Source organism: Phyllostomus hastatus, unplaced genomic scaffold (assembly GCF_019186645.2).
Source record: "Phyllostomus hastatus isolate PE091 unplaced genomic scaffold, TTU_PhHast_1.1 phas_contig_40, whole genome shotgun sequence".
NCBI lineage: Eukaryota > Metazoa > Chordata > Mammalia > Chiroptera > Phyllostomidae > Phyllostomus > Phyllostomus hastatus.
In genome coordinates, this window is record NW_025333872.1 from 2927176 (window position 1) to 2939857 (window position 12682).

General features: G+C 39.7%; 1 protein-coding gene across 1 annotated transcript in view; it reads left to right on the forward strand.

Moving 5' to 3' along the window:
* Positions 1-4077: 4077 nt before the first annotated feature.
* Positions 4078-12682, forward strand: part of DNAH8 (dynein axonemal heavy chain 8) — a 302537-nt gene continuing 293932 nt past the window's right edge. The window contains exons 1-2 of the mRNA XM_045843254.1: positions 4078-4131; positions 8927-9011. Coding sequence (XP_045699210.1) covers positions 8951-9011 — 61 coding nt within the window. The 5' untranslated portion in view covers positions 4078-4131; positions 8927-8950. The remainder of the gene's footprint in view (positions 4132-8926; positions 9012-12682) is intronic.

The following is a 12682-nucleotide window of genomic DNA, read 5'->3' on the forward strand; positions in this document are numbered from 1 at the left end:
CAGCTGGTTTTTGCAGCCAGATGTTATGAGGACTTAACTTCCTGGCCCTGAAACCTTGGGCTGAGGGGCCTGGTGTGGGACTGGGACTCCTTGCTCCCGAGATATCCCTCCCAAATATTTATCCACAACATGTGACTATGGGACCATCTCGCCCTACTTCTTTGTCCCTCCTATCAGTCTGGATGGATGTGGTTTCTTTAATTCCATAGTTGTTGGACATCCATTCATCCTGATTTCTGATGGTTCTGAGTGATGGTTGTTCTGCAGTTTGTTTGTAATTTTGATGTGATTGTGCAAGGAGATGAGCTGTGTTTAGCAACACCTACATCTTGACTAGAAGTAGGAAACTTTTTTTTTTCCTGATTGTTTATTTTTAAAAGAAATGAAACCTATCATCATAGCAGTCCATAAATGTTGAAAGACTGAAATAAATTAGGTTTATTTGTGTTAGAAAATGCTAAAATGCATATAGTATGTAAAATTTTTATGTTGAATATTAAATATATTAAATATTAATATGTATACATATATTTATCAAGCACAGTAATATATTTCACTATGCACAGAACCTGCCATGTAATTGTTGACAATTACTATTACTTCCAGAGTCTTGTCCATGGAACTCAAGTGTACCCTGCCAAGACTTACCTTAATTGACAGATACTCTTTTAGAGATTACCCCCCACACTTTCTTCTCTGATACTACAGACTCTTTTACACACTTTGGCTGGCTGTAATGAAACTAAGCATTTGTTGGTACATTTGCCCTTCTCACTAGGCTCCTTACCAATGCCTAGAGATAAGAAAACATTATTTGTTTCAGAAACTGCTGGAGCTGCTGTGACTGCAGGCAGCACAGAGGGCAAAGGCAATAAAAGTAACTTGAGTCTGGTTGGGTGGCTTAGCTGGTTGAAGCGCTGTCCCACACATGAAAAGATTGTGGGTTCAATTCCTGGTCAGGACAGGTACGTAGGTTGCAGGTTTGATCCCCAGTAGGGTTGTGTATGGGGTGGGAGGTCTCTCACCTTGATGTTTCTCTCTGCTTTCCTATCTCTCTAAAATCAACAGAAAACATATCTTCAGGTGAGGATTAAAAGAAAAAAAATTGGAGAGAAATTTGGACTGAGTCAGGAAAGCCCTGGACAACACAAGAGTTTGTATTTGGCACACAGAGGAGGACTTCAAGTAGGGCAGTGTTATGATATGATCTGAAGTTTAGAAAGATGATTCTTGGCTGTGTACTTGGGTAAGAACCAAAACTTTTCTAGATTTTAGTTTCATTATCATGCATTAAAAAGGGAGATTTGAACTTATGATTTCTAAGGTATTTTTTCTGGTTCTGAAATTGTGCCATGAATCTCATCTGGAATCTTCAGGGAATGAAGTATGTTGGACAGGAACATTTTCTAAAGATTTAATCTGTGCCAACACTTAACAAAGAGTAGCCATTTTTAGATGAAAAACTCATTCAGATATATTGCATGCTTCCCTGATTTGTTTCACAAAATATTGTTATTCATCTTTAACCCTCTCTTGATGGCTTAAATAAAGGAGGCTCTATAATAGCTTAAAAAATGGTGTAGCTCTGGAAAGAATACTGGTTGCCTACAGATACACTCTCCAGTCAATCAGTACATGTATTTTACCATTATATTGAAGTTAAATTTTGTGTTGGTTTCAGAAACCAGACAGTCATAGCTATCAATATCCTCTCTAAAAGAGGCCACGATTTTCTTACTAAGCAAAGTGAATTGTTTTTGCAGAAGTCAAAAGCATAAATTTGAGCAGAGTGACAAGCAGTTGATATGACTTTAGTAATGGGTGTTACACTTGTTCATGATTTATTATAGATAGCATGACCAACTCCTCTAGACTAGTTTCAAGTGTAAGAATTTAATGCACACACAAATCCTGGGTATTTTAGATTGCTGTTGTGTCCAACAATAACAGATGTTTAATTAGATATTTTTCAAGCAAATTTACTCACATGTAATGAAGATTGACATTAGATTGTGACCAAGGAACAAGGTAAAAAGCCAGGATTTATAAAAGAGACAGAAGAGAGGGATGAGGAAAAAATGGCTGCAGACAATTTGGGAACAGCGTTTCTTGTTTACACAGCTTGATGATGGGTGGGTAAACTGGTTAGCTGGCAGCTGGAAGATAGGTCAGTTTGGCTATTTCTGTTGTGAGTAGGCCAATTTTGGATATCAGAGAAAACAATTTGGTTATTTATGTGTGTTTTTTTTGAAAAGCCTGAAGAAAGCAGCCGTGTGGTGCAGGTTGCAGGCTGGCTCTGTGCCTCACAAAGGGCTGATGTCCCTCCATACACAGCGCTGTCTTCCTCAGGCCAAGTCCGAGTCCGTGTCCTCAGAATTTCTCACTAGAAAGCCTCTTTCTCTGAAGAAGAAGAAAGCCTTTTCTTCTTGGAAATGTCTTCTTTTAAATTTGCTGGTTTGTTCTGCAAGTATTTACTATTACTCTCGTTTCTGGATCTTAGCCATATTTTGAAAACTTGTTTATTTTGATGGAGGCTTCATTATTATCCTGCAATAGGATTTTTTCTGTAAGTGACATTTTATCCCATTCCACTGGTGTCTCCTAATTTTCCTGGTTATATGCTCACATGACTTCCACACTCCTATATAACTAGAGTTTTTTGTATGAGTAGGTTGGATTTCTACTTTATATGGTAGCATTGTTTCATTATATAGTCATCATTACATTTTAGCATGGATTTTGTGTTTGAGATGTTTTGGCTGCTAAGAGAATGTTTTATGTTTTTGCTGGATTCTTGGTTATGCTCATAAAGATGTCTAGCTGGGTAGTTGAGTGTCTGGTTGGTGAATTACATTGTGCCACAGTGGTGCTCCCAGCAAGGAACATTTCAGTCCACTGTAGTGCTTTGCCGGGTTTCTTGGACCAGTGAGTCAGTATCTCTGCGGTCATCACCAGTCAGCGCTCTAATGCAGCTGCTCTCAATCTTTTTCCATCCCTGAGGACAGGTGCCTTCACAGCAGTGGCAGTGGTTGCTGTGATGGGGATGGGATGTGTGGAGCAGTAGTCCCCTCCGATCGAATCATAATCGGGAGGCCCTTTTAAAGTTTGAAAAGCCTCTAGGGTGTGTGTTATCCCCTTTAAAAAAATCATCTTTCTGTACACCTGAAACTAATACAAAATAATATCGAGGATAAACTGTGATTGAAAAATAAACCATTTCTCTAGTCCTGTAAATTCAGCTTCTCTAGTTAACATACATAGTAAAGGAGAATTAGATGATTTTGTTACTTGTCTAGCTTCAAGGGGAGGAATAAATGGACATACAACACTCAATTTATTGAATATTTTTAAAAGAAAACATTTTATAATTCTAGGTTTTGTAGTGTAAAGTGCTCTGCAGGAGGAAAGAGAGGACAGCATGAGCACGGAGCAAGATGGCCCAGCCCCTCCGGAAGAAGAGGGCCCTGTCTCAGCAGGTTCGGAAGACGGTGCTTCTCGGGATGCAGGAGGGCCGGCCCCGCCCCCTCAGGGCGAAGAGGCTCCTCCTCCTTCCGGCAAAGAGGGACGGACTGAGCAGGACCTACCGGAAGAGGCCCCTGGAGAGGCGACCTCTGCAGGAGAGGCAGGCTCTGGGGAGGATACAGTCCCTCTTTCCGAAAAAAGTCGTCCTCCTTCTGCAAGCGATATTTTGAATCTCCTTTCTTCTGATGAAAGAATAATTTTTCCAGACGACGATGAACCGGAACCACACAGAATTCGACCTAGGCCTGCACCCCGAATGGCTCAGTCGATGGTTTCCGAAGCACTTTCTCAGTCTTCCCGTAGGTCATCCAGATACCTCCGAAGTATGAGTGGCATTCCCACCCTACAGGAAACGTTAAAAGAGAGACAGGTTTTGCTTATAATAATATTTTTCTTATACGTCACATTTATTTCAAATGAAATATTCTGTTTTTCTTTATAATCACAACTTTGAACGTGGTTTCTATTCTTTAGGCAAGATTTAGAGATGCGAGGGAAAACCGAAAACTGAAGATTGATCCTTTATACAAATATATATTTGAAATTCTATCAGAAAACCTTGGGCTGGACATAGTAGCCGTCGAAGAGTTAATTTTGGATTGCCCATCTGTAAGTTTGTCTTATCGTTATTTTTTAAATTTCTCTTTGAGAAGTGATCGATTTAAGAAACTGGAGTCATGGTTATGAACAAGATATGTAGAAAGAGAAGGTTGGATTTTACTGACTAGAGAAGCTTTATTTTATAGCATTAAAACCAGTTGAATGGTATTTCTAGTTAGGCCTACTATTACGAAGTAAGGAAAAAGAAGAGTTAGTAACAGAATTTGGCTAAAATTCTAACTCAGAATGTCTTTAGAGGGTAGAGGGAGCCCTGGCCTGTGTGGCTCAGTTAGTTGGAGCATCCTCCCTTAGACTGAAAGCGTTTAATTCCACATGAGGGCACATATATGCAGATTGCAGGTTCAATCCTGGGGTGCGTGTGAGAGGCAAATAATTGATGTCTCCCACATGATGTTTCTCTCTCCCTCCCTCTCTCACTAAAAGCAATGAAAAAATGTCCTCTGATGAGGATTAAAAAAAGAAGTTAGAGGGATAGTCAAACATAGATAGAGTCGTATTTTAAAAGAACAGATTATATGGAACTACATATGCAGATCATTTGGACAGAAAAACAAACTGCATAAATATGAGTTAGGGAACAGTGACTATTGAATGAGTACAGTAGAAAACAAGGCAATTACCATACATTTTAACATGCTAGGGACAGTCCTGGATTATGCTTACTTTCCTCCTGTAATTATTAACATTCCTTCCTTTTACTCGTAAGTGGGTCCCAGTTTAGGATGATGAATTTATATGGCCAGCCTAATTATAGTAACATGATAAGCTGTGACTTTCTTAGCAGCTCTCAGAAGCAGTATCATAGCTTCCTTTTTGGTAGTTTGGATTCTAAATTGATTTGCAATAGAACTACTTCTATTGTTAAATTAACTGCTACTAATAAAAAGCTGCTTGAGCTTTTTATTGACGCGAAGTGGACTGGACTGCAGCCCCAGCAAGACTAGTGAGCAGGTACATGCTTGGTGGTGAGCTGATTGTCCCACTGAGTGCACTGGTGACAGTTGGGTGGGTGGTGGTATTGTGATGAGGTTGTCATCATCAGGGTCCCTACACCCTGCTTTCACAGGGACCTGTAAACTTGGGCAAAACTTACTAGCTTGCTCTAGGAGCCACAATTTTGTGGAATGGTTCCTAAAAGAGCCTTTCCCTTGCTTGATGCAGCGTGTTGTCAAGTTGTGGAAACTTATCTGCCCTTTCTTTCTTCCAGGACCATTATAAAACTTTATAATCAGCAGTTCCCTGACAGTATAAATGGAATTACTTATTTTCCAGCTCCCTTAGTATGTTATATGAGATGAGAAATGTGATTGATGCAGAGACATAATACCTTTAAAGTATTTCAATGGTGAAGGCTAGAAAAATGCATGGAGATATACACAAAACAAGAGGTGCCACAGCAAACAACTGGAAGTAGAGTGTGGTTTCTCAGTTCACCAACATTCCCTGCGGGAAAGGAGAGGTGTGGTCAAAGATGGCTTCATGGGCATGCAACCTGGGTAGTTAAATAGACCCCTGTGGTGAAGGGCCTATCACTTGGTTTAGTGATCTGCTGTCACCATCTTGAAATTCTTAATTTTTTAACAAGCAGTCCTACATTTTCATTTTGCACTGGACCCCCAAATTCTGTAATCTGTTTTGGCTGTGGGTGATTCCACCCATATAGCAAGAGGATTCTTTTTGTTATTCTCAAGTTGTTTCTGTTTGTTTTGCCTGTTTTAATCCTTTCCTGGCCTCCTTTCCCTACAGATTATTTAGGCTCCTTGGGCAACTCTGTCTGTGTGCCTGCCCGTTCTTAAAGTAGAAGAAAGTGGTACAAAACAACCTGTACACATCCCTGAGCAGATAACTATGAGATGAAGAAAAGGCCAGTTTCTGAAAAGATGTTTCTCAGTAGGCCCAAGCTTCAGGACTGTCCCAAGGACCATTCTTGTGTTTGGTAAGGGAGGAAACCAGGTGGGTGAGCAACATTGTTTCACCTAAAAATGGCTAGGCTGCAAATTTGGCTCACCCCACAATTGGAGTCCCAGCAACTCAGCAATGCGTTTAGGCATAGACATTGAGCTTGGCCAGTGCCTTCAGGGGAGGACAGCTTCTAGGACTAAGTCCGGGAGATGGGTGCCTGCAGAGCTGGTGATTCACCTTTAAATATTTGTCATGTGGCTTTCCAGACTTGTATTCTGTGCTTGGAGGAAGTCTTTCTTGCTGGCTAGCATGCTAGCCAGAAAGTGGGGTTCCATGTGCCTACAAACCCTTCTATTTGTCATTTCTGGTGTATGTCTCAGACTTTGGGTTTGTGTGGTTTTATCCTTTCACTAAGGCCATGACACCAGACACTACTTAGGCTGCAAAGAATGGGAAATCTATGTCTTAAGGGAAGAATCAAGCCAGGAAACGTGTTTCCTTAGTTTGTGAAGTGCAAAGCCACAGTGGAGGGAAGATGTGAGGAAAACCAATGTCAAAATCTGGGAGAGATTAGAGTGCTTGTTTTGTGGCAAGGACATATAGTAACTTGGCATCAAGACTGGTGGATAGGTGAGTAAGGAAATGGAACAAGGAACAAAGAGTATAGTAGGTTGGTGTGGTGATTTAGAAAACTGTATATGAAAAAGTTTTCCATTTATGTGAAGATAAGTGTGCTGTGCAGAGTGAAAACAGCTTATTAAAGGCACAAGGAAGTAGTGGGCAACACAAAGTATAGTGGTTATTTTGTTTGCCTTGAGATCCATTCTCCACTGTGTTCCACCCTTTTCTGTGGCCTGGAAGGTTGACTTCTCTAGAATCCATCACTTGGGCTCCTTTGCTCTGAGGCTTCCACGTGGCTCAGCCACTGGGAGATACCGGCAGGAGCCTGGAGGGCAGAAGGGAAGTCTGATCCTCCCCACTTGGCCTTGTTTCTGACTGTGATCATGTTCTCTCATAACTATAGCTCCTCCTGAGCAGTTCCTCTTCCACAGCTCCAGTTCTCAGCCTGCTCTCAGCTACACTGTTCTCCCCACGCCCACCCTTTCAGGCCTTGCGGTGGCACTGGTTTTCCTTTCCTTCCTTGCTGGTCTTGTTATATTGTTGCTAGGGCCACAGCTTTCTCTGATCCTGCTCTGACCTTGGAAGTAGCCTCTTTATTATAAAGTTTCTTTGAAAACTCCTTTGTTGGGATGCTTTTCTTGCCAGGACCTTTACTGATACAGAGGTATCTACCCTCTTAGCATTCATGCTTTCACCACTTCTCTTTCACTGTTCCCTTCAGTCAGCAGTGCTCAAGATAGTCACAGGCGATGCTTTCCTGACTTACATGACAGTGTTTTCCAAAGTCAGTGTGGCAACAATGTAGTTCTGTGGAAAGGGCACAGATCTGGAGGCGCTGGGCTGGTGTCTAGTTCCAGGCTCTGTACTGTGGTCGTGCCTTTTATCATTTACTCCAACTTTTTTTTAGCTGTTCTGCAAGAGGGGCATGATATGCCACCTTACCAGTGTCACTTACGAGTGCAAAGTCGTGATGAAGCTCAGATGAACTATTTGTAAAATGTTACATGTAATGAGTAAATTTGCCTAATCCATAGTTATGATCTAGGCCTATGACAACATTCACTCTGTTGCTCTCAGGAGTACAATGTGTCTAAAAAAGAATTTGTTGCATTTTATGTTGTGATCTCTTTTTTTAATCACAGTCAAGTGCTTTACTTTTGAGAATTTGTATGCTTTCAATGCTGATGGGTCATAAAAGTCAGACATAGCAAGAAAGTATTTATGGAACTGGGCAAGAATAGCTGTGCTGACAGCTTCTGTATCTATCAGGTTACAACCTGAAATAATTGTGCAAGAGTCAAGTTTATGTGTGAAATGGAAGAGCAGAAAATTAAGGGCTAGAATCTTGCACATCACTGTGGCTCCATTTCCTTTCCTAGGTAGTGGTTCCCAAACGTGGTCCCAGGACCAGCAGCTTCAGAATCACCTGGAACCTTTTAGGAATGCAAATCCTCAGGCCCAGCATTCTGTATTTTCTAAATGCTTCCTAGGTACTTCTCTGAGGCACACTCAAATTTGAGAGCCATTGTCCTAGGGGGAGAAGCTTCACCAGACCTGGGATATTTCCCACATGTGATAAGTGAAGAGAAACCCACTGCCCAAGAGATACAATGTATGAAATTAGTGGGTCCAATAACTGTATTTCCCAAATGATGCGTGAGGGTTTTTGTTTAAATGACCTACTTAGTTTTCTACTTACTAAAGTATTACTCTGGCTCATAATTAAATAAGAACTTCATGCTTATAAATAGGAAGACTTGTTATAATTGTTTTTATATTAGTTTGGCTACAAATTGGTCAAATTACAATTGTTAAAAACATTTACTCAAATAATTGGTCAAACAAAACAGTTAATCAGGCAAGTTTTCTATTCCTCAAGCCAGCTTTTAAGAATAGTTTCTTTTAACAAAAATTCTTTATAGTTACCTAAGGTTGGACTCACCCACTAACTTCTATAAGATTTTATGAAGAGGGTCAGGTAAGTGCCACCCATTTACATATGTAGCTTATTAATGTCGGTTCGGAAATAGAATTCACCCTACATTCCACAGTAATTTTGGAGTTAAATTAATTCAGATTCTAATCCTGCCTTTGATGTGCCTGTCAGTGTGTACCTTGAATAAACTGTTCGAGCCTCATTTTTTTAATCTAGAAAATGATGAGGAATAAGGAATGTAAAATGCCTAGCACAGGGCTTGGTTCATTTTATTATAGCTCCTTAGTCATTTTATTGATCATCATTTTTTCTTTTATTTAACAGCTGGACCCATTTTCTTATTTTTTAATGAAAGATGGCTCTAAGACATTGAAATTTTTGTATCAGGAAGGAGATGCACCTGGTATTGGTAAGGATGTTTTACTAGGGTAATGTGCTTCCTGTTAGTTAATAAATGTTAAAGTTCAGCGTGTCTTTTCTCTTACACATGGAAAATCTTATAAAGAAAATTTACTAGAAGCTCACATCTTCAAAACAATGCATTTTCTTTTCTTTTTTTTTAAAGATTTTATTTACTTATTTTTAGAGAGGGAAGGGAGGGAGATAGAGAGAGAGAGAGAAACATCAATGTGCAGTTGCTGGGGGTTATAGCCTGCAACCCAGGCATGTACCCTGGCTGGGAATCGAACCTGAGACACTTTGGTTCACAGCTCGCACTCAATCCACTGAGCTACGCCAGCCAGGGCTTAAAACAATGCATTTTCAATCCAAGTCTGTATTTCAGGTGCTCCCTTAATGGTTTAAGGAGAAAACATCCTTATAGAAATCATTGACCTCTCTTGGGGAATACAAATTTTTACCAGAATTTAATTGGATTTTCCCTGAAACAGGCAGAGTCATTTTGCACATATGTTTTCAGATGATTGGAAGTGGTCACAAAATCATCCCCAAGCTCCCACAGCCGCTCCTGTGGTCCTGGGTCACACCTGTATCTGCCACAGCTGCCTGGTGGACTGTCTGCCTTCCCCTACTGTTTACATTATTCCTAAAAAAGTTGACACTTTACCAAGTTGTTAAACATTTGCCTTAGTAACTAGTGCACAGCCATCATTTTGGTTTCAGACTTGTCTTCCAAACCCTGTGGATTTTACCTTCAGTGTGTCCTTCCTGTTGGTCCTTTCTCACTTTCCTCCTCTGCTGCCTTAAGGCTGGACCCATATTTCATGCCTTCCCTAGTATTCCAGACTGAAAACTGGTACCAGATTTCCCCTCTGAAGTTCACACTACTTACTCCTGCCAAGTAAATCTTTTCTTGTGCTGCTAGTTATGGGATTGGGTCCAACTTTTCATTTATCCACTAAGGCCCAGAGTAACCTGGACACACAGTATCTGTGTAGCTTGATTTCCTGTTCCAGAAATGAGCCTTCTGCTCCCTGTAAGCCGGTTCCTTCATTGCTTTCTGTTCACACCAGAGTCATTCCATGCGCTTTCCTCTGCCCTCCTGACTCTCTCAGAATGCCTTCCTTCTCTCCAGCCACCCAAATCCTGTGCCTCCTCCAGATGACCTGATGCACTCTCTTCTACAGAGCCCTCCCAGAATGTGCCAAACCACACCCATCCCTATTCTCTAGACTTCTGTGGCATTTAAAGTCTGCATCGTAAAATATAGCATCTGATTATGTTCTTCTATTTTCATTTAATTGTTAAATATACGTGTCTTTCTTCCCCAGCAGAATATATAAACTCATACATAGTGACTAGGTCTGCTCTGTTGATTTTCTGTCTCTCCCAGTTCTTATGCTGGGGTATTATTGTATGGTCCATGTTTTCATAACTTATTAAAAATTAAAACAATAACTGAAAAGTATTTAAAAGAAAATATCTACCATTAGAAGAAAAATAAAAATCACCTACCTTCCCACTCACTTGAAACTCCTTGATGGATACCCTCTATAAATAAATAAATAAATAATAAGGAAGAAAGGAAGGAGACACAGAGAGAGATGTATTTGTAGAGTGTATATATATGTATATATACATACATATATAGTTTTATATATGTAGATATGTGGACTTGGATATATAACATGTAGAGTTGAATACCATTTTATAATATGTAGGTACTTTATATATATATATATATATATATATATATATATATATATATATATATATGTGTGTGTGTGTGTGTGTGTGTATATATATATATAACAAAATGGGATCCAACTATATATATTACTCAATGGCGGCTTTTAACATTTGATAATATTCTCTTCTCCGTGCCATTAGATACATTTTTACAATTAAATTTTAAACAGGTGCATTGTATTTCATTAGGCTAAGGTAATTATTATTTTCAAAACTTATCTCCTATTATTAGAATTTAGGTTGTTTATAACTTTTTGCTTCTATAAACAATGCCTCACTAAAAATCACTGAAGCTAATTCTATGTGGATTAGGAAGACTTTTTAGGAAGAATTCTCAGGAGAATTGTCAGAAGAAAGGATAGACCTATTTTTAATCATTATTCTTGCTATCTACAAAGTAATACATTTATCAACCACATGTAGAGCTAAATATTCCTCTATATGTCTTTGTTATACGCATATTTTTACATATAAGTGCTAATTATCATTTTAAAACTGTGACCATATAATATATCTTATTCTTTTTTTTTTAAAGATTTTATTTGTTTTTAGAGAGGGGGAAGGGAAGGAGAAAGAGGGAGAGAAACAGCAATGTGTGGTTGCCTCTTGAGCACCTCCTACCAGGCAGTTGGCCCACAACCCAGGCATGTGCCCTGACTGGGAATCAAACCGGAGACCCTTTGGTTCGCACGCAGGCTGGTGCTCAATCCACTGAGCCACACCATCCAGGGCAATATATCTTACTTTTGACTTGCTTTTAAAAAAAAAAATATATATATATATATATTTTAAAGATTTTTAAAAGATTTCAGTTATTTATTTCTGGAGAGGGAAGAGAGGGAAAGAGAGAGAGAAACATCAATGTGTGGTTGCTGGGGGCTGTGGCCTGCAACCCAGGCATGTGCCCTGACTGGGAATCGAACCTGCGATGCTTTGGTTTGCAGCCCGCGCTCAATCCACTGAGCTACACCAGCCAGGGCTTGACTTGCTTTTTGCACTTGACATTTTCTATGTTTAAAAAATGTACGGTATTCCATAGTATAGTTGCATTGTGATTTTTATAAACCTTTCCCCTATTGATAGATCTGTCAGCCAGGAATATGTTCAGTTATAAGTCAGAGAAATCCTAATAGTGTCTTAAATAAATGGGGGGTCTGTTTTTCTCTTGTAACAAGGTAGACAGTGACTAGCAGTGGTTCTGATGCTCAACAGTGCCATCAGAAAACAGATTCCCTTTATCCTGCCATTTTTAACATGTTGACTCTATGTTCATGTTTGCCCCATGAAACTCTAGGCATTACATCCAGGTTCAAGGCACTTGTGTGAAAGGGCTTCACCAGTCACACCTCTCCTCTTTTACCAGGAAAGCCCAACTTGTCTATGTCTTATTGATCAGAACTGTGTCACATGGTTTCTTAGGGGCTAGGGAGGCGGAGAAAGCACTCTTCCAGGGAATGTACGCATTGCTTAATGGGACAGAATCAGGTTCTTTTGTCAAGGAGAAGGGGAAGGGAGAATGTTTAGTTTACAGGTAGCTCCTGTGCCACCCTCCATGAATGAGCATTTAAGCTCTTACATTGTATTAGTGTTCTTCCACTGCAAGCAACAGAAATAGACTGTGGCTTATGTAAGAAAAAAATGGGTAGTCCACAAATTTTAATTATGTTTAATTATGTTTAATTAGTTGAACCATCAGGCCCTGGAAAGGGCAAAAATAGAGTATTTCCATGGATTTCAGGGTAGTTTTTTTTTTTTTTTTTGCATGGGTAGGGGAGGGGTCCATCACCAGATTGACATCTCTTAAATCCTCTTTTATCTTTGTGTCTCTCTTCAAGATTTACATTCTTTCTTATTTGTCTGTTTATTTTATTGATGAGAGATCGATTTGTTGTTCTACTTATGTACTCATTGGTTGCTTCTAGTATATGCCCT